We start from the raw sequence: 21,025 nt of genomic DNA, 5'->3' as shown, positions 1-21,025 counted from the left end.
TCGAAAACAAATGCTCGATTTATACATATCTTTTTCTTTTCCCAAGGTCAGTTGATATGAGTCTAAAATTATAATAATTAACAATTATTGATAAGCAAAAGAATCACGAATTTCTATATAGCCCAATAACAGAGTATCTTTTTCGAAAAAGTAAGATAATTTATTCTGCATATTTATTTATTTTTTTTTGCCTATTTCTAGTAATTTTGAAACTAGGACCTTTTTTTTTAATAATATTTCCTAAACTGTACTGGTTACATTTCAAAACTAACTAGGTCAAAAACCAGCATTGTATTGGTTGGTTAGGTATAATAAGCACGTTTACATAACCTATAATATTAGGTACTATAAACACGTTTTTATAACCTATAATATTTTGGAAGTGATATAAAAAAAAAGAAGCATTTTGATCGTCTGAAAATAAAATAGTAAGAATACTATCAAATTATTTAATACGTATAAATATAAACTTGTAATAATAAATATAATATTATAAATATAAAAGAGATATTTATAAAAACCGATTATATTTCGTATAAATATAATACAAAGTAAGAATTGAGTATATCATATCATATATTTGTATTAAAATCTTATAGATTTATTTTTCTATTTTATCAGAAAATGTGTGAAGAGGAATGGAAGCAGAGCTTAAAAGAACGAGCAGAAAGAACGCTTCTTGTTCGTTATACACGTAAAATAAAAAACACAGAGGAAGTAACGGATTTATTTAGAGGTGATTTTATTATTAAATTACCACGACAACCTAGTAAAAGTTTCCATGTAGAATTTTCTACCGTTAAAGAGGCATTAGAAAATAAAAGAAATCTTAAAGGTAAAATTGCACATGGGAAACCTATAGTTGTACGAAGAGCTTTGTTGAATACACTACAAGGCAAAGAAGTTAAAAAGAAAGGAAAAAAAGTTAAATTACCTTCTGTGCTGCCAGATGAAAAATTGTCACAAACGTAAGTATTTTAATAGATTTTTTTATTCAAATCTATCTAATCTCTGATATCATGATTCGCTCACAGACCAAAGTATTTAATTCCGCTATTAGAATTTTAAAAAATATTGCTGCTAAAGCGCTTGATTCAGATGCTTAACTATATATATTTAAAATAAATTACGGCTCACATATGTGAATATTTATTTTGCTTAATATCTCTATTTAATTATGAAACAGATTATATGTTGGAAATCTAAAAAGTTCTGTAAAGATTGAGGAGATAAAAGATGTTTTACCAGGATGTGTATCAGTTACTTTGTTAAAACCAAATAAAAATAATTTAAGGTAATATAAATCAAGAAAATAATAAGTATATTCTAATTTATGAAATTATTTTTGCTTTTTATTATCAATTGTAAAAGAAAGATATTTATATTTTTTATATTATAATTGTGTTTTTATTCAGGAGTGCGATAGTTAAGATGGAAAGTGTAGAACTTACAGCGGAATACTTACTTAAACAACGTGAATGGCCATGTTTACACGGGAACAGATTAATATTGAAGCCTGATACTCGAATGAGCCATAAGAAAAAATCATCTTTTAGAAATAATAAAAATAGTTTAACAAATAAAACTTCTTCATTGGAGACAGAAGGCAGTGCTTAGTCATATTAAAAAGTAATGATATTAATTAATTATATCAATTGTGTATAATATTTTTATTGTTTGTCAGCATTTTTATAAAAAGTATTATAAATAGTCGTAAATGATATTAATACTGTGTTTCATATATTTCAGTTATGAAGAAATAATTTATCAAATTATTTTTCTTTTCCTTTTTCTTTTTTTCTTTTTTTCGTCTAATTAAATCAATTATAATTTTTGTTCATATTACTATTCGAATTTAGACTTTCTCTTTGGAATTTTAATTTATAAAAAAAGTGAACACAAAAGAAATAAAATATTTCCACGAGTGAGATGAAACTACATCCTAAAAATAAACTAAAGACACCACCTAGGGAAGCTGCAAAATGAATAAATTTGAAATGAATCATTTCGTGATTGAGTAATCAAACAACTTTGGTATAAAATACGCACAGATAAGATTAATCCATGAAAGTACTAATTCTCTTCGTTGCAATATAGCCGAATTTCTGGCAAACGTAACGTGAAGTATTGTTGCATTTGAAATTCGTGCAGCGGCTTCACTGATAATTCGACAAAATTGAATAATTTTAAAATTAATAAATACACTTACTAACATTTTATAATTTTAGGCAATATATACAATTATATAAAAAGAAATTTATATATATATATATATACATATAAAATTATATTTAAAGTAATTTATATATAAAATTTATTATATATACTTACTAAAATTTTCCTGGAGAGTATTGGATAGCAGACATTGGCAATTTATTAACTGCAACTTTGTACGATATAGATTCGCAATCAGGAAGGCAATCACATTCTGAATCTTGCAATGTTAATGTATATGTTTGTAACGTAATACGGGCGAGACATGAAATATGTGTCAAATTACAAATTTTTAAGTCAGTTTTTGTTTCCAATACTGACGCTGAAAATGGTATGCAACCGCAAATTTTGCGCGTTATTGTTTCACGGCAATGAGTATAACAATTATCAGCGCGATAACGATGATTTTTCTGGGATGACAAAGCCATGTAACATCCTCTAACAGTGGTCGGTAAATTTAAAATTTCAGAGCTGCTACTCAATGCAGTAGGATACAGTTTAGCTATAATCTCTTGACCAGAAGCAGCGATAAATTGAAAAGCAGTAGACTCTGGGTACGTGTATTTTTCGTGTATTAATATTTTCATACCATCTCCGTTTATTATAGACGACATACGGTCACGCGGTGGTAAAGGTTTCATAAGAAAAGACATAACATAACGTGACCCAAAATTAAGGCTGTAGTTTGGCAAAGATTCTTCTTTCGACCTGTAGAAATTATATAAATCTTCGAGGATTTTAAGAGAAGATCATTTTTACGAGTTACGTTTATAATTAATATTTAAGACTCATCTACTCGAAAGAATTATCTACATATCTATTGGTATTCTAGGAACGATTGCGTGACATAACACGTATAAGAAAGAGCAAACTTCATATCTTAAGAAAAAGAGAAAAGAATAAAAAACTGTCTCGAAGTGAATAAGTGAGTTTGTTAGCTGATCGATCGAAAAGTCTTACGGTCAAGGTGAACATTTCATAGCTTTTCCTTTACATTTCACTATTAGTAATGCTATCCGATTGCAATGGAAACGTTTCTCTCGTTAAATTGAATTTTTATTACGATTAATATATTACCTCTCTATATTTTTCCGTGGATCTTCATAATTGAATGCGCAACATACTCCGTAACGTGTGATTATACGATTCAGCATTTTATCGCATGGCATAAATATTCCATTAAGTCGACACATCATCACAAAATCTGTACAGTTTGGACTAATGTTTTCGAATAATTCGGACAACGATAATTGATTTGCCGTAAGGATTTGTTGTAATTTATCTAATTCTTCTGGATAATGATTTTTGGGATAAATCGCTTCGCGTAAGTATCTTACACTATGTTCAAAATCATCTCGGGTTAAACCTCGAGGAATATATCTGAGAACATGAATTTAATTATAAGAATAATTAAATCGATTGCATTTGAAATCTAAAATAGATTTTTTAGAAGAATACATTCGTTCTTGCGATGATAAATAAGAAAGCACGTTTTGTATCGTGGCAATATTTCCGTGGCAAAGAGTAACGGCTGGTAATGGGATTATATTAGTTGGAACTTGAGGGCTGATTATCAAAGTACTCATATTTGCTAACTGATGACGACTGTAGAATAACATTGCTAACTTTGCCGATGCCAAGAAAGATAATATTATGATGATGATCCATAATATCCTACAATAGTGATCGTACGAATTAGACAATTTAAATTGAAAAAGAAAATAGACTGAAGAAGAGACAAAAAAGAAGAAGAAGAAGAAAAATTATACGATTACCTTAAACTAATTGACTTGGCATGAGTTGTATGTTTTATTCCATGTATCGTAGATTCGATCGAGAATTCGTTGTACACTTCGATCAAAGTATGCCATAATTTTTTAATCGTATTCGCCAGCATGTTCTTATTATTTATCTAAGAAATTTCTATTCTCTTTCCGAGACTCCTGGAAAACGCGTTCGAACTTAAATTCTCATTTCAAGTTTATGCACCGTTGGCATATTCAAGTTCGATCAATGATACCTCGGTTTCATTGTAATTTCGATCAATCTAGGCCCCTTTATCACGATTCGACATCAATTTGAAACGCGTCAGGCCATGCATTATTGATGCCGATATAACGTCACAACGTATTTATTCTTTATCGTACAAAATATATCTCAAGGAATTGACAATGTCTCTCTACCTGAATTTGTTATTAATAATTTTATACTTTATATATATTCATTTTGATTTTTTGTTCATTTTATTTACGATACAACTTAATTGCATTGTTATGTTTTATCGTTAATTTTAAAGCAAATTATTGCGATTTACTTAAATAATGTGTGTTTATGTTTGTTTTAAAAATTATTTGTTGTTTTGAATTTTGGAATTAGAATGTTTTTTCAAATAGTTATCTCTGTCGGTAACATAGTGACAGTTGTTTATATAAAAGTTTATTAGTGTTTCTGATAGATGGCAGTAAAAAACATTCGATGAATCGTCAAACTGCTCTGATGGTAACACATCCTGTAAAGTATATAACCGATTAGGCAATTTACTAGTCTGATTGTCTAAACGTCATTGCATTATTCGCGATGCTCCCGAAGCGATTTATTATTTAATGCATCGCGTGCAATGATCTCTTGCAATTGGAGGCGTTTTCAATTCGATATAATGCGTTTGTGTCGATCTCAAAGGAAAACGTTAAGAACCGTAAAATAACCGGCGAGTTATTTCAATTTTCCTCGGGTTCGCGACTAACCTATAAATACTCTTAAAATATCATTATACGATATTGACAATATATTGCTGTTTGAACGAATAAAAATCATGATACTCTTGGTCAATTTTTTTTTTTCTTGCAATCTTACATCGGTTAAATCGAGTGTGATAAATCTAGTGTGACCTTCGGAGCGTTCCGGTATTATAGGTTAACGACTATTAAAAAACTTTAATTGACCGTTTACAAACTATCATTACCTCGGACATTTTATAAATCACTATGTAATAAGTAAATGTGAAATCAAAGTCATTGTCACTAAAGTAACGATTCATATTTTGTCATGAATTACGCGATTGTTCAGCCCACCGAGATGTTCGTTCTTTTAATCAATCTCGAGGATTTCCTTTGCATAAGCAGTAAGGTAATGATTAATTATACGTTTTTGTTTTTCTTTGTTATATCCGTTAAATTCGCATAATTTGATTGTCGAGCGTTTAAAAATTTCTTTTCCTTTTCCAGGTGTTCTCTTAATCTTCAATATCATATAAAATTATTTATATGATCTACTTTTATGCACTGTTGTAAACTTAAGTTACATTCTAATGAAAGTTATTAATGTTACTATTGCATTAATTTGAAAAATGATTTTTTTATATTTTTTTACAGAGAGCTTTGGCAATGGGAGTTTATTCGTATCAATGTAATTGTTTAAATATATGAAAATAACGCTGCAGATACAAGCAATATGTTGTAGTCTACTTGTAATCAAAACCAAGGATATGGCATCTAACAAATAATGCTTAAAGCTTATACGTATGATCGTATAACTTGATTGCATTAAACATGCAAGCCAAGAAACGTTATTTACTATTATTTGTGACATGCGCGTTTCTTGGTTACTGTTATTTCGGTGGTTATCGTTTAAAAAGTGAAAAATGGACAGGCAGATCTCGGTTGCCTTACGAGCAATTGCCTTCGTATTTAAGTCTGAATGAAGAATTCTACGACAAAGATTTGAGAATATCGAATAGAAACTTACCTGTATCGCAGCGCGCAAGGAAGTGCCGTATGGAAACTTGCTTCGATTTTACAAAGTGCAAGCAAGGATTTACAGTTTACGTGTATCCAATTGAAGATATTATAAGTCCATTATACCAAAAAATACTAAATGTTATAACAGAGTCAAGATATTATACATCTGATCCAACAAGAGCGTGTATATTTGTTCTGGCCTTGGACACATTAGATAGGGATCCATTATCAAGTGAATTTGTGCATAATCTTCCTTCCAAACTATTACGTTTACAACATTGGAATAATGGAAGAAATCATTTAATATTCAATTTGTATTCTGGTACATGGCCAGATTATGCGGAGGAATCTCTCGCATTTGATTTAGGATACGCTATGCTTGCTAAAGCAAGTATGTCCATATTTAGACTTAGACCAAATTTTGATGTATCTATACCGCTATTTGGAAAACAACACCCTGAACGTGGTGGGGAACCTGGTCAAGCATTAGAAAATAATTTTCCTAGTAATAAAAAATATGTGGCAGCTTTTAAGGGTAAAAGATATGTACATGGTATTGGTTCGGAAACTAGAAATGCACTTTACCATTTACATAACGGTAAAGATTTGGTATTTGTAACGACTTGTCGTCATGGTAAAGCTTGGAGAGAATTACAAGATGAACACTGTCAACAAGATAATCAAGAATATGATACGTGAGTGTGATAGATCAAAAAAATACATTTATTAAATCTCTTAAATGAAATATTTCTATTGAATATAAATTATATTTTATTTTTCGTAGATACGATTATGAGATTTTATTAATGAACTCTACATTTTGTCTTGTCCCTCGTGGACGAAGGCTCGGTAGCTTCAGATTTTTAGAAGCTTTAAGAGCAGGTTGTATACCAGTTATTTTAAGTAATGGATGGGCATTGCCTTTTCATGAACGCATAGATTGGACTCAGGCTGTTATATTTTCCGATGAACGATTGTTGCTTCAAGTAAATATTTTGAATTGAGAGAAACTAAAAAACATTCATTGTATTAAAATTAATTAATATTTATATATAAATATTTGTTTCCATAGATTCCAGATATAGTACGTTCTGTATCGAATATGCAGATTCTTAAGTTACGACAGCAAACACAATTTTTATGGGAACGATATTTTTCATCTATAGAAAAGATTATATTTACGGTATTCGAGGTAAGGATTTTGATTAAATAAAGATTTTTAATCTCAAATATATTTAACGTGTTTTAAATCATACCTATATTTATATTATAGAATATTCGTGAACGTTTACCATGGGAAGGCACAAGAGAAGGGATTATTTGGAATACTAGTCCTGGAGCTCTAGCAATATTACCACAATTTGCAGATAGTCAACAAGAACTTCCATTCTCAAACAGCAATCCTGGTAATACTTTCACTGCCATCATATATTCTCAATTGGGATCTACTGCTGTTCTGTATCGTTTGCTTAAAAGTCTCGCGAAAAGTAAATACTTAGATAAGGTCAGTATCAAGTAAATAACATCAATTGTTTATAAATTTCATTCTAATATTCATACAAAATAAATATATTTTTCTAATAAGATTATTCTAATGTGGAATTCGGACATTCCACTTCCAAGAAGACCACGTTGGCAAGGGATCAAAGCATCAATAAGTATAGTTTCCGTGGATGGTATATCCCAACGTTTTTATCCGCATCCACTAATCAAAACCAGTGCCATATTGTCGCTAGATGAAGATGCCACTCTGAATACTGACGAAATTGATTTTGCTTTTATGGTTTGGCGTTCATTTCCCGATCGAATAATAGGCTATCCAGCAAGATCACATTATTGGGATGATTCAAAGGTATACACATCTTTTTTCAATTATTATTCATCTGTTATATCATTTGTTAGAATATATTTTATTAATATGTATCTTAATTAAAAATGGAAAGCGTTCATGGGGTTACACGAGTAAATGGACAAACGATTACAGTATCATTCTAACTGGTGCTGCTTTCTATCATCGTTATTATAACACATTGTATACTGAATTATTAAGTTCGACTCTTCATAAGACGGTGGAACAGTCGCAGAATTGCGAAGATATTTTAATGAATTTCTTGGTGAGTCATGTTACTCGAAGACCACCTATCAAAGTAACTCAACGGAAATTGTATAAAGATACTATGGTTGCTGGAATTAGGTAAATATTTATTTATATGTATATCAAAGTGTATCATCCGGTAATACGTGAATTAACTAAGGATTTTATAAATAACATTTTATTATACACTTTTAATTTGAAATACTTGTTGATCTAATCGTTATAATTATTTTATATAATTGTTATATCGAATATATCTGTGAATGAATTATTTGTTCAAAATCAGATCACCTTGGAATGATCCTGATCATTTTATACAACGGCAAACGTGCATGAATACATTCGTAGCTGTTTTTGGATATATGCCATTATTACGATCCAACATGAGACTTGATCCAGTCCTGTTCAAAGATTCTGTAAGCAACATGCGTAAGAAGTATAGACAAATTGAATTAGTTAGTAATTAGAGTTTATATACGAGATTCGATCAATTATGTAATTATTTCATTCTTATAATATGCGTCTCGAAAGTATTATATACTGCAACCAGGAATCAATCGCAATGCAATGTTTAGCAATAACATTCGATCAAAACAGGGCATCAATCGATCGTTCCTTCTTCAAAATATGTTAAAAAAGGAACCCATTTTCATCCTCTTGTTCTTTCCTGCTATTGCAAATAAGAAGCCATTTTATCCGCGAACAACGTACAGGGGAAAAATTTGAAAAATCATCATAAATCTTTATGTTACATATCGATGTGTTTGTTGTTGGGCAAAAAATCAAACGACGTTTCATTCTAATCAGAATGAACAACGTTACGTTGTGCTTTGTCTCGTTTTCTTTTTTTTTAAAAAAAAAAAGAACACGTTTTTTAATGAATTCAATATTCGTAATGATACAATGTTAATATTCGACCTGGTGGTGGGATATCTCGTCCTACTGCGATACTGCACTCTGTTTATGTACATATAACATATATAAGTCGTATCGTAATCGTTAATAAACAAACGATCTGTCTAATATTTTCATTCTTGAAAGAAAGAAAAAAAAACCAGTCTTTGAGATCAATAGAAATACTCGATTATCTTTATATTGGTTAACAAGCTTTGTTTCGACCAAAAAATTAAAGAAAAGAAATGAAAAGAAAAGAAAAGTGTGGGGTATTCCATCTATCAACGATTCTTGATCTATCAATCTTGTCTACGTTGTGAATTTTACGATTGGTGGTATAATACATTGAGAGACAAAAGTATTATTCGTACAGTTAGTATATGAAAAGAAAAAAGATATGTATTTTTTACATTTTCATTGTAATACAATATATAAATCTTTTTTCTATTCGCATATTAATTCTACGAATACTTTTATACCTTCCACTGTATATGCACGTCTTTATTAAACGTTAACAGTATTTAATTATTTTAAAAAATTAGCATACAATTTATTTCTAATTTTTCTGTTAACGATTAAAAAGAAAAATACAACGCTTTTCTTTCCTTTTATATTTATATATAAATATATTATAGTTTGTTATAAATAATGAATATATATCGAGCTGGTTTTGTTTCTACGATACTCTTACAAAAACTTTTCAATGTGCGATCATCGTTGTTTTTACGTTTAATTGTATATTTCTAATTATATTTAAAACAAAGAAATAATGGGGGGAGGGGGGGAGGGGGAAAGAAAAAGAAAAAGAAAAAAAGAAAAAAAAGCAGCGAAGAAATTCAGAGGACAATTTCGAAAATGATATTTGGTAATAATGTTTGCAATCACGTCTAGTCGTTTAACAACACCCGATTCAATCAACGAGAACAAAGGGAACGTATAAATTATGTGGTACAATAAATAAAAGAGATCATCGATCAACAAATAATTGAAGATTTTGTACAGTTTGCTGGAAAAATCGAATCGGATTTATACAAGATGTGTTCATATGATTATCGCGCGTGATATATCGATATATATACAACTTGGTTTCTTTAAGTAGGATTTTCTATGTAAACTGTTACCCGTAACAAAAAATAATATTAGTGCTTTTATATGGTTGAAAGAAATAAACTTTTTTTACATGGAAAAATATAAAAAGCGTACACCCTTTTTTTCTAATTAGCCATAATTCATAAAAAACAATAAGAAAAATAGGATAAAAAAAATGAGGGGGGTAGGGTGTGGGAGTCACATTAGTTGGAATATCCCATTTTTTTCTTTTGAATAATTTTTAATGAGCACACACTTTTTTTCTTGAGCAAGGTCGTTTCGGGGTTGGACAAGGCGTCAGTTCAGGTGAGTTGAGTTGAGTGGAAAGGTGGTGGTGGTGGTTTTCTTTGTAGGGGGCCCATGATACCGAAGAGGGGCCTCCCGATACGGGCCCCCAACACTCCCTTCTTTCTTACCGCTTTGCTAGAAAGGTGACTATGCCAAGAAGACAGGAGGTATCGAGCACGCCTCGCGTATATCCAGTCACCTTTCTCTCTTCGTGACCGTAGCATATGTTTTGCGAGTCGTCGATGGCGCTCTCGCGGTTTTGAAAACGGCGCTATCATTAACGCTAAATAATCCACCATCGTACGTCCCGTAAGCTCAGCTTTGTCACCCCAATTGATTCCTACAATCCTTTACCTGTACCCACTCTCTCCCCATACGAAAAGAATTTTGTTTTTATTTCCAACGAAAAAAAAAAGGAAAAAAAAATAAATAGCGTTTCGAGTTGATTATTTTATTTGAATTTTAATATTTCAATTTGTCGTTAAGAAAATTTGAAACGCCAGCAAAGCAAAGAAAAACAAGGAAGAGTAACAGCGCCCACGTATCGTTGATTTTCTTTCCTATTTTCATTTTTTTTCTTATTTCTTATCCTTCACTTTTTATTATCATTTTTTTCCTATTTTCTTCCTTTATCTTTCTTTTTTTTTTAAAAAATATTTTCGAATCGAAATTCGTTGTTCTTTCTCTCTCGTAAGAGAAAATCTATTTAAATATTATAATCTGTTCTCTCGCGTGTGTGTGTGTAGGCTCGCGTATTTTATATACGAATTAAGAACGTTGATTTTTATTTGTATATGCAAACGTGATATTTAAATTTTCTCTTTATTTTATCGTTCGCGATTTGACAGATATTATAATAGAGAATTTTGATTAACGTTTTGAAAAACAATATTCGGGAAGATGATACTCTTCAGTGGTCTCTTCTTCTTCCTGGCTGTATTCTCGAGAGTTGGTAAGTTATTTTCATTTATTAAAAGACATTACGTACGTATCTATGAATTGTTTTTTTTTTTTATTCATTTTCTTTCGTTTATTATCTTTTTATATTATCTCTCGTCAAATCTTATCTTATTATATATTATATTATTTATTTTGTTGTTGTTGTTGTTGTTGATACGACACAACAATTTATCATTTTGTAAAGAAAGTAAAGATCTTTTAACAATTTTAATGAAACCATGTAATTTATTTTAAATCGTTTTGTTGCTTTTATTTTTTTCTTTTTAACGGTACGTTAAACTCGTGTTAGGTAAAATTATGCTAAGAGGGACGTTAAGAGAAACGGTCGAAAACGTGTGTGTTTTCCAATTATTTTCTTTAAAATATATTGCAAATAAAAATGAGATTCAAATTTATAACAGTAAGGTAAATAAATAAATGTGGCAGATGAAAAGAAAAGGTTTAGGAAAAAAATTCAGAAATAAAAATAGGAAGTTCATAAACATCATGTATGCAAACAAAAACGATTAAAGTTTATAACAGTACAATAAATAAATATAATAAATGTAACACAGATAAAAAGAAAAAGGTATGAGATTAAAAAATAAAAAAGAAGTTCATTTAAAAAAAAAAGAAAAAACGTTATGTGTACATGTGTTTAATTATTTTCTTGAAAATATATTGCAAACAAAAATGATATTAAAATTGATAACGGTACAATAAATAAATATAATAAACGTAACACAGATAAAAAAGAGAAAAAAGGTATGAGATTAAGAAATAAAAAGGAAATTAATTTAAAAAGAAAAAAAAAAGGAAAAAAACGTTTCATCGTTAGATATGATGACGATTAGAAAATTCAAGGCGGTGAACTCGAAAGGGTATAGCGATCGAGAAAGCACCTATAGTAATCTAGTAACTGACTATTACTACTACCCTGTAAAGAACTATTAAACTATAGAGTTTAAACGCTATACTAGTCGATTCGATCTTTCACTGGCTTGCTTCGTTTTACACGTGAAAATGTCAGTTTACGTAATGACCGCACTGTTGAGTATCTGGCACACGCGGAAATCAAGCATGGCAACAAATCGAGTACCTAATCCCCGAGGGTAACCCCGAGGGTTGATTTTAGAAATTCGAATGAACAGCTTGAAAAACAGCTTGTTTTTATTTTTCATTTTGTCCAATTGCTATCGTTTGATATTTCCAAATTATGAACATTTTCGAAATGTTTATACAATGATCCTTAAAACAAGTTTATGATCCTCAAAGTAATCTATAAAGTATGGTTTTTATGAATATATTGAAAACACGAAGTGGGGGGAAGAATTTGAAGTTATTAGAAGTAAGTTAAACAAATCATGAAAATTTAAAAATACTTTCTGCTACTCCTTTACTCTAAAAACAATTAACTGAAGTATATTTTATAGATTGAAATTTTCTGAGTATTCTATAGAATATTCTATTAGATCGTAGTAAAATATATGAGTCGTTTATTTTGATAATGACCTAAATCTATATTTTCTTTATTTTTTTAGTGAATTATTTTTTTACGATACAATTAACTTCCAATTTGTAAATAAATATTATTTATATTTAAAAAAATAAAATAAAATATAATCTTGTTAAATAAATATAAAAATATCATTTATATATAAATAATAAAATATATATATATGTGTGTTAAAAATATAAATATCATTCATATTTAAATAATAAAATAAAATATATAATCTTGTTAAAAATATAAATATCATTTATATATAAATAATAAAATAAAAATAATCTTGTTAAAAATATAAATATCATTTATATAAATAATAAAATAAAATATAATCTTGTTAAAATATAAATATCATTTATATATAAATATAATAAAAATAAAAAATAATCTTGTTAAAAAAATATAAATATCATTAATATTTAAATAATAAAATAAAATATAATTTTTTGTTAAAAATATAAATATCATTTATATATAAATATAATAAAAATAAAAAATAATCTTTTTAAAAAATTTCGTATCAGTCACAGTCACAGATTGATGATCCGATTAACATGAAACTATACAATAAATCAATTTTCTTTCCATCTCTTTCATTTGTAAATATATTACAGACAAATTCCTAACGATAGTTCTCACAATTCATAGTTTTAAGATTAAAAAATAAGCTTTTAAATCTGAGTGTATTATTTATTGCAATGATAATGGAGACATGATCATTCCTTTTGCAAAAGGGTTGCCTAAGCTCGAGTATAATACAACAATCGAAACACCTTGAATGGTATCGAAGCGAATCAGCATGATCTCCAGAGAAAAAGAAAAGGATAAGTGTTTCACCTTACCTTTTAAATTATAAAGACAAAGGGAAATGTTAACCGGCCATGTTACCGTACCGTGCCACATTTCGGTAACACGCTGGATGAGTTTGGTGTGGAAACGTTGCTTTTACGAAATACCATCACGGCCGGAGGTAAAATCCGAAAGAAGAAGAACGTTCGTTGTGTCCGACTATGTCGTTTCAAATCAAATCAAATCAAATGAAATCGAATGAAATCAAATAGTGAATCTTTTCCCTCCTTTTTTTTCTTTTGTTCTGATTGGTCAACGAGGATCAATGTGATTTGTGAATCCGTTAAGAATTTGTTAAGAAAATGGTTGGAAGGAAATATGGGGGTGGTGGTAAAGGGGAGGGGAAGGGAATCGTTTGAAACCTTGTAACATTAATTACCAGAGATGAGATCGTGTGATATCGAAATACGATAGGATACGTCCGAATCCTAGAGATACAAGAATAGATACGTTTATTCGAACGTAACAAATAAATATCAAACGGATACGAATGTTACATCGAATGTTACATCGAATGTTAACTAACATCGAGTGTATTCCGAGAGGTCTCGTGAAAAACGTTTCCGATCGTGTGATATTAGATTAATTGACGAAGATAAATCTTCATAGAAAATATCTTAACGTGTTTTTGATACTTTTTTCATTGTTTTATATCCATTAGAAATATTTTATATATATATTAATAATATTTATATATGTATTTAATTTACTATTATTTCAAATCCTATAAATAATTTTTATTTGCTGTTTTTAGTCTAGTTTTTGAACCCTTAAGTGAAATTCCTATAAAGAATAATTATTTGCTGATTTTGCCGAAAGATTGAAACGCAATGCATTTAAGTGTGCCTTGCTTATATATTTATTTATTAAATTATTATATAATTATTATTATATTATATATATATATAAAGGGTATTAAAGGGTAACACGAAAATTTCGTCTTTCCAAAACTTCTCAGAGTTTTCCAGTAACAAAATTGTATGCCACCTATGCTAAAATCTGCACGAATTTTTCAGACCACCAAATATATGTAATAAATATTGTATTAATATATAATATAATATATTATATAATAAAATGTTGAATATATCTAATAGATACATACGTACAAGTTTTTACAATTTAAAGTTTCCATAGAGATAGGAATAGTTCTCTTCGTGAACTACGGGAAATCCTTAAGGCAAAATTATATAGACACCGATCTGATTTCTAGCGTAGGTGGAAACCATGAACACACACACACACACACACACACACACACACATATATATATAGTAGTAGTAGTTGAACGGTATCGTTTTTAGCTATCGCGGATATAATTTACAGTCCTGTTCAAATTTACGTCTTGTAATTTATCCGTCATGATAATGTATCCTTTCAAGCTGAACGAGTTAGAAACGAATCGTGAATTCTCGGGTTGAATCGTATCTACAATAATATATCCCTTTAGATAAGTATGACAAATTTGACCCTAACATAAGTGGCCCAAGATCAAGGGCCTCGTATAAAGCTATCTTCATTTTTTTTATTAATTTTTTTTTTAAAGATATTTATAATACATCCTTTCTATTTATTAATTAATTATTTTTTTATTCGCAATATAAAGATATTTATTTTAATGAGATGAATAAATAATCCGTAATATTGTAATCTAAAAAGTGGATAAATTTTCGTATTAAATTAATCGAGAAAGTGAAAGAGAGAGAGAGAGAGAGAGAGAGAAGAAGGTAAGAAAATATATTATTTTTTTCTGATTAACGTAGCAAAGTAGAGAAGTAGAGAAGTAAAGAAGTTTGCATGGGGTTCGAGTAAACACGTTTGATGTCCTTCTTCCAGGATCTCATCTGCACCCACACTGTATCCTTCTCTTTCTTTCTCTCTCTTTCTCTCTCTTTCATTCTTGGCAATTACGAGGAGAATTTACAACAGCGTATATAAGCAGTAAGGAGGGGTTCTGAGCACTCTTGCCTATTATATTCTCTCGGTCGTGTTATACATCGGTGTCCGGCTTCATGGGGTTTGCCCCTTTGCAATTACGAGAGAGAATTTACCTCGGGCAATGCGCCGATATCGCTTCTTCGACTCTTATTCTCTCTTTTATGTTGGTTGTTACTCTGCGAAAGAAGCTTTGTAATCGTCTCTTAAAAATGTACCCTTTTTTTTTAATTTGCATTAGTATGGTAAATTTTTACTGTTTATTTCACGATAAAAGGTTGTTTATATAACATTCATTTGTTCATTACATTTTGAAAACATATGGAAAACGAGTTTTCAAGTTCTCAGATCTCTTAACTTACTTTTATTAAAATATTTTATACGTCCTTGAAATTTGTAAGTATGTATAATAATAATAATGTTACATTGTACTTTCCAGAGTTTGAACGTTTTCGTACGATTGAGAAACCTTGTTAACTCTCGTAACAATAATATTTATTATGATAAAAATCATACGTTAATAGTCCTGCTTTCGTTTTGATTTTATTGAAAGTAGTACGGCACACAGGTTTTATTACGAGTTTAACTTACTACGATTCATTACGTAATTATATTTATTTTCTTCGATTATTATACTAGACACACAGACACACGCTTATCAAATGTCAAATGTCGATTATTCTTCGCGATTACAAACGACAACCTAAGAAAGTAACACGTAGCACATCGTAGTTACCTAATATGGTTTCTTAGATATTCTAATCTTGTCGTATGCCTTTCAATGTTAGTTTTAAAACGATTAGAAAACGAATTGCTTAGGCTTTCCTCACTATATTAAAATGTTTGCGTTTCAAGTTAATTCCACGAAAGAATTTGATTTATTTCAAGTGTCATTAAAATATTTTATTCGCGTAATTCGTACGTGAGTATACTAAAAGAGATTATAATTATGATACTTTTTCATTGTCGCTAAATGATTGGTCTTTTAACGAGCTCTTTTATTTATTTTTTTTCCTTTTTTCTTTTTTGAACTACGGAGAGAGCCTATTATTATCTAAGTGAAAGTAATATAATGTTGACGTATATATATTTCATATTAATATATCATACATTTATTAATTAGATTTTTTAATTTAAATTAATAAATTAATATATATGTAATTGAAATTAAATTAGTAAATTAAATTAAATATATACATAAATAATATTAAATTAATAAATTAAAATAAATATAATTGAAATTAAATTAGTAAAAATAATTAAATTAAATGTATATATAAATTAATAAATATATAAATAATATTAAACGAATAAATTGTAATATATAAACTTAACATTAATTAAATATACAAACTTCATTATCATTTAATATATAAACTTAAATTGTACAAGAAGAATACCGAAGAAGAAGAAAACTAATCAAAAATAAATTTCTTATACTTTCTCGGATAATACAGTAAGAGAGGCGCATTATTTTCAAAGTACCCTTCGAAGGGTACTTTCAAAGGGCCGAGTTAGGTAAAGGATCGCGTAACAGGCACGTTGAAGAACACAACTCTTCGGTATGGGTTGTATTGTTTCGCCGTAGGAACAACGCAAGGGGGAAAAGCAATAAATTATTTAGCTATAAAGAAGTACCTGTAGAACCTGTACTCATAGAAGAAGAAGAAGAAGAAGAAGGGCTCCTCGGCCGTTGCTGTTAAAGTAAAATCGAAGCCCTTTCACGTTCGAGTGTTTATTGCACGAAGGTTCCTGCCGAGACTCTGTCCTATAGGTCAACAATTTTTCCGAGACGCGATACCTACGCCCACGCATCGGTAACTTCTACCAAAGAACTTTGATTATTTTTAATGATTTAATACCTGCCGATCGATCATCACTTCTTTAACTCGTAAATACACGTTTTGTTTCCCCCCCCTTTTATTCATTATTTCCAATTGTTCTCATAATTATGAAAGTGGTCTACAATCAATTAAATTAATTATATTTTATTTGATTTTATTAATTTAATTAAATGAAAATATTATATATTATTCAGAGAAGGCGAGCAACTAATTTAAAACACAATTAAACAATTAAAGTACGGAAAAAAACTTTGATTCCGAGAACCAGCTGGACTCGATCTCACGCCGCTAGGTTGAGTTGCACTTTTAGGCTACGAATTTGATCAACTTAGCTATCCAAGACAACGATATATATATGTTATTATTATATATATAAAAATAATTAATTTAATTTTGAATTCAATGTGTAATTTTGTTTCACACGATATATTGTCAAAAATGAATCAATACAGATAGTGTGTTTGTTATTTCAAAACATATATAGAATTCATTTTGAATGTTCAAATGTAATCTCCTTTTTGAATATTTTGAGACAAAAGATATATGACTTATGGTTAAATTACTTTCATAATTAAGTGGCACAATATTGTTTCGTTATTAAATATTCATCATGTCTGATATTTCTTTTACCTATCATAATAATAATAACAGTGACCAATAAAAATCTAAATAATCTTCTAAAGAAAATTCTTAAAAACTCGTTAACAAAGATTTGTTTTATTGATTACACTTAAGTTGATTTCAACGAGACAACAAATGCGTGCCCTCGAAAACGATGAAACGAGATTTCTCCTCTCCTCGAATCCTTCGTGTCAATGAACCGACTTAAGAAATGGCGCGAACGACAGGTTGATCTCACAATCAGTCGAACGATGATGTCTTCTTAACACACGTGAGAACATTTATTCTCATAGGTACGTTTTTTTTTTCTCTCAATAACAAAAATTCTGATCAACAATTTAAAAATAAGTCAACTTTACTTTGGATAATTATTAATTTTCATAAAATTATTTACTTTACTTATTCCTTTTTTTTTTTTAAATAAATGTTTCCTAATAGAACAAAAAATAATTAAGTAATCTCGAATAAAGTGAAACAATTGAAATACGTGTGTACTTAATTTGAACTATGCAGAAGAATATTAAGTTCCTCGGTGGGTTTGTAGATGATTACCTTGAACTTTGAGAAAATTAGAAATAGAAAACGATAGTAACTTTCGCTTTTTTCTTGTCGTCATCTTTCCCCGTTATTAAAAAAAAAAAACGTATATATGTAGAGGTAGAGTAATATATCTGCAATAATATTATTATAGGGTTTATATTTACTTATTATACTATACACATATATGTATGTAGTAAGTACTATATATAATATGGTATTCTAATAAATATAGTAAGTTATAATTATTATTATTATACTTATTATTAATTAATAATAATATAATTTAATAAATATTATAATAAACAATAATATAATTTATTGAAACTTCAAGTTTATCAAGATTATTTTTTTTTTAAAGGAATATACATAGAAATTATTATTATTATACTTATTATTAATTAATAATAATTATAAGTACCCTATATAATACGTATATAAAATATAATATAATTTATTAAAACTTCAAGTTTATCAAGATTATTTTTTTTTAAAGGAATATACATAGACATTATTATTATTATACTTATTATTAATTAATAATAATTATAAGTACCCTATATAATACGTATATAATATATAATATAATTTATTAAAACTTCAAGTTTATCAAGATTTTTTTTGTTTAAAGGAATATACATAGACATTATTATTATTATACTTATATTAATTAATAATAATTATAAGTACCCTATATAATACGTATATAAAATATAATATAATTTATTAAAACTTCCAGTTAATCAAGATTTTATTTTTTAAAGGAATATACATAGAAATTATTATTATTATACTTATTATTAATTAATAATTATAAGTACCCTATATATAATACGTATATAATATAATATAATTTATTAAAACTTCAAGTTTATCAAGATTATTTTTTTTTAAAGGAATATACATAGAAATTATTATTATTATACTTATTATTAATTAATAATAATTATAAGTACCCTATATAATACGTATATAAAATATAATATAATTTATTAAAACTACAAGTTTATCAAGATTTTTTTTGTTTAAAGGAATATACATAGACATTCATTGTATTCGATTGTACATTGAATAATTCGTACTTTAAAGTCGTGAGTTATGTAATAAAACATCGGATAGGGGAGTTACCGATTATTCATTCTTAACGTTCAACTGGTATTATAGTCTTGTCGTGTCCGTAATGATCGAGGAAATCGAGGAAAAGCGTCTCGGTAGATTGCGATTACATTTCTTAATCCATCTCGCGAAATTCATTCCTTCGTGTTATTGTCTACTTTCTAAGAAATCGCGAAACTCGTATCCTCTTTCTTTTAACGATTTGACAAAAGGAACCTAACGCAGACAGACGGTGTAAATCATTTTACTCGACGTCATTTGACTTTTTAATAGGGGGTGGGGGGTGGGAGGGAGATGGGGGACGACTACACGTGACACCAAAATTATTTTACTTTGTCTTACTTCTCTCTTTCTTTTTTTATTTATTTTCTTTCTCTTAATTATGAATTACTCAATTTTTCCTTCCTCTCTTTACGTCAGTTAACTCAATTCGTGACTCGTTTAACCAGTCGGCACTTGCAAATATCGCGAGTAATCGCTTGACTTGACGAGAGAAAGTTCAACAAAAGTATTTTCACGTTCGTAGTACTTATTTTATACCGGATGAATATATTCTATGTATATATATATATATATATTCTTTTTTTTTTTCTTTTTATTTCAAATAATCTATCATCCATTTATACCACTTTGCATTGATATTATCATAGAATTGTATTTTTAAAGGTATGTCTAATTCTTTCATTTGTAATAAGACACATTGAACATATTTTTAATGCATAATATTACAATTATTATTTATCTGTCTCATTCTAATTACAAAATTAAATCATTTAATAAAAGAATATTAAATCAACAAATTTATATGAAAATTCAATATGTCAAACTTCATTTCAATTATAAAATTAAACATATCTAATTCTAATTACAAAATTAAACAATTTAATAAAAGAATATTAAATCAACGAATTTATAAGAAAATTCAACATATTAAATTCATTTCAATTACAAAATTAAACAATTTAATAAAAGAAAATTAAATCAACGAATTTATAAGAAAATTCAACATATTAAACTTCATTTCAATTACAAAATTAAACATATCTCATTCTAATTACAAAATTAAACAATTTAATAAAAGAAAATTAAATCAACAAATTTATAAGAAAATTCAACATATGAAACTCATTCCAATTACAAAATTCAACATATTAATCTCATTCTAATTACAAAATTGCAATTGAATTGGACAAAATTATTTAGAGAAATTAAATTATATAATTTAGAATATAGAATTAATAATTTATTTTATTAGAAATAAATACAAAAAAAAATAATATATTACGAAGAAATACAAATAAGGTACTTAAATAGAAAAAAAAAACCAGAAAAAATAAGGTACTTAAATAGAAAAAAAAAA

The 21,025-nt window shown here is 28.3% G+C and overlaps 4 protein-coding genes across 8 annotated transcripts in view; 3 read left to right on the top strand and 1 right to left on the bottom strand.

Moving 5' to 3' along the window:
* Positions 1 to 239: 239 nt before the first annotated feature.
* LOC122518604 lies at positions 240 to 1,692 on the top strand. 2 transcript variants are annotated; one of them, XM_043637626.1, is made up of 4 exons: positions 240 to 428; positions 622 to 968; positions 1,187 to 1,294; positions 1,416 to 1,692. In XM_043637626.1, the coding sequence occupies exons 2-4, from the start codon at positions 625 to 627 to the stop codon at positions 1,615 to 1,617; spliced, it is 654 nt and encodes a 217-aa protein (XP_043493561.1). In that variant the 5' UTR covers positions 240 to 428; positions 622 to 624; the 3' UTR covers positions 1,618 to 1,692. The 2 variants fall into 2 exon arrangements, with proteins under 2 accessions (XP_043493561.1, XP_043493562.1); XM_043637627.1 differs by lacking the exon at positions 240 to 428 and adding an exon at positions 525 to 551.
* A 93-nt stretch (positions 1,693 to 1,785) lies between these two features.
* On the bottom strand, positions 1,786 to 4,622 carry LOC122518600 (sodium channel protein Nach-like). The gene is made up of 7 exons (XM_043637621.1): positions 4,235 to 4,622; positions 3,990 to 4,157; positions 3,673 to 3,888; positions 3,292 to 3,594; positions 2,332 to 2,922; positions 2,050 to 2,159; positions 1,786 to 1,975 (listed from the first exon to the last, which is right to left on the bottom strand). The coding sequence occupies exons 2-7, from the start codon at positions 4,109 to 4,111 to the stop codon at positions 1,821 to 1,823; spliced, it is 1,497 nt and encodes a 498-aa protein (XP_043493556.1). The 5' UTR covers positions 4,112 to 4,157; positions 4,235 to 4,622; the 3' UTR covers positions 1,786 to 1,820.
* On the top strand, positions 3,450 to 9,327 carry LOC122518599 (exostosin-1). Of its 3 annotated transcripts, none has more exons than XM_043637620.1 (8): positions 3,450 to 3,538; positions 5,586 to 6,646; positions 6,736 to 6,937; positions 7,024 to 7,143; positions 7,225 to 7,455; positions 7,537 to 7,803; positions 7,895 to 8,145; positions 8,333 to 9,327. In XM_043637620.1, the coding sequence occupies exons 2-8, from the start codon at positions 5,763 to 5,765 to the stop codon at positions 8,511 to 8,513; spliced, it is 2,136 nt and encodes a 711-aa protein (XP_043493555.1). In that variant the 5' UTR covers positions 3,450 to 3,538; positions 5,586 to 5,762; the 3' UTR covers positions 8,514 to 9,327. The 3 variants fall into 3 exon arrangements, with proteins under 3 accessions (XP_043493555.1, XP_043493554.1, XP_043493553.1); XM_043637619.1 differs by lacking the exon at positions 3,450 to 3,538 and adding an exon at positions 4,762 to 5,335; XM_043637618.1 differs by lacking the exon at positions 3,450 to 3,538 and adding an exon at positions 4,762 to 5,340.
* A 1,793-nt stretch (positions 9,328 to 11,120) lies between these two features.
* Positions 11,121 to 21,025, top strand: part of LOC122518558 — a 50,163-nt gene continuing 40,258 nt past the window's right edge. For both annotated transcript variants that reach the window (XM_043637555.1, XM_043637556.1), the window contains exon 1: positions 11,121 to 11,269. In XM_043637555.1, coding sequence (XP_043493490.1) covers positions 11,218 to 11,269 — 52 coding nt within the window. In that variant the 5' untranslated portion in view covers positions 11,121 to 11,217. The remainder of the gene's footprint in view (positions 11,270 to 21,025) is intronic.

Source organism: Polistes fuscatus, unplaced genomic scaffold (assembly GCF_010416935.1).
Source record: "Polistes fuscatus isolate 324 unplaced genomic scaffold, CU_Pfus_HIC Scaffold25, whole genome shotgun sequence".
NCBI classification, from domain to species: domain Eukaryota; kingdom Metazoa; phylum Arthropoda; class Insecta; order Hymenoptera; family Vespidae; genus Polistes; species Polistes fuscatus.
The sequence above is the reverse complement of the archived record's forward strand: the minus strand, read 5'-3'. Positions and strand labels throughout refer to the sequence as shown.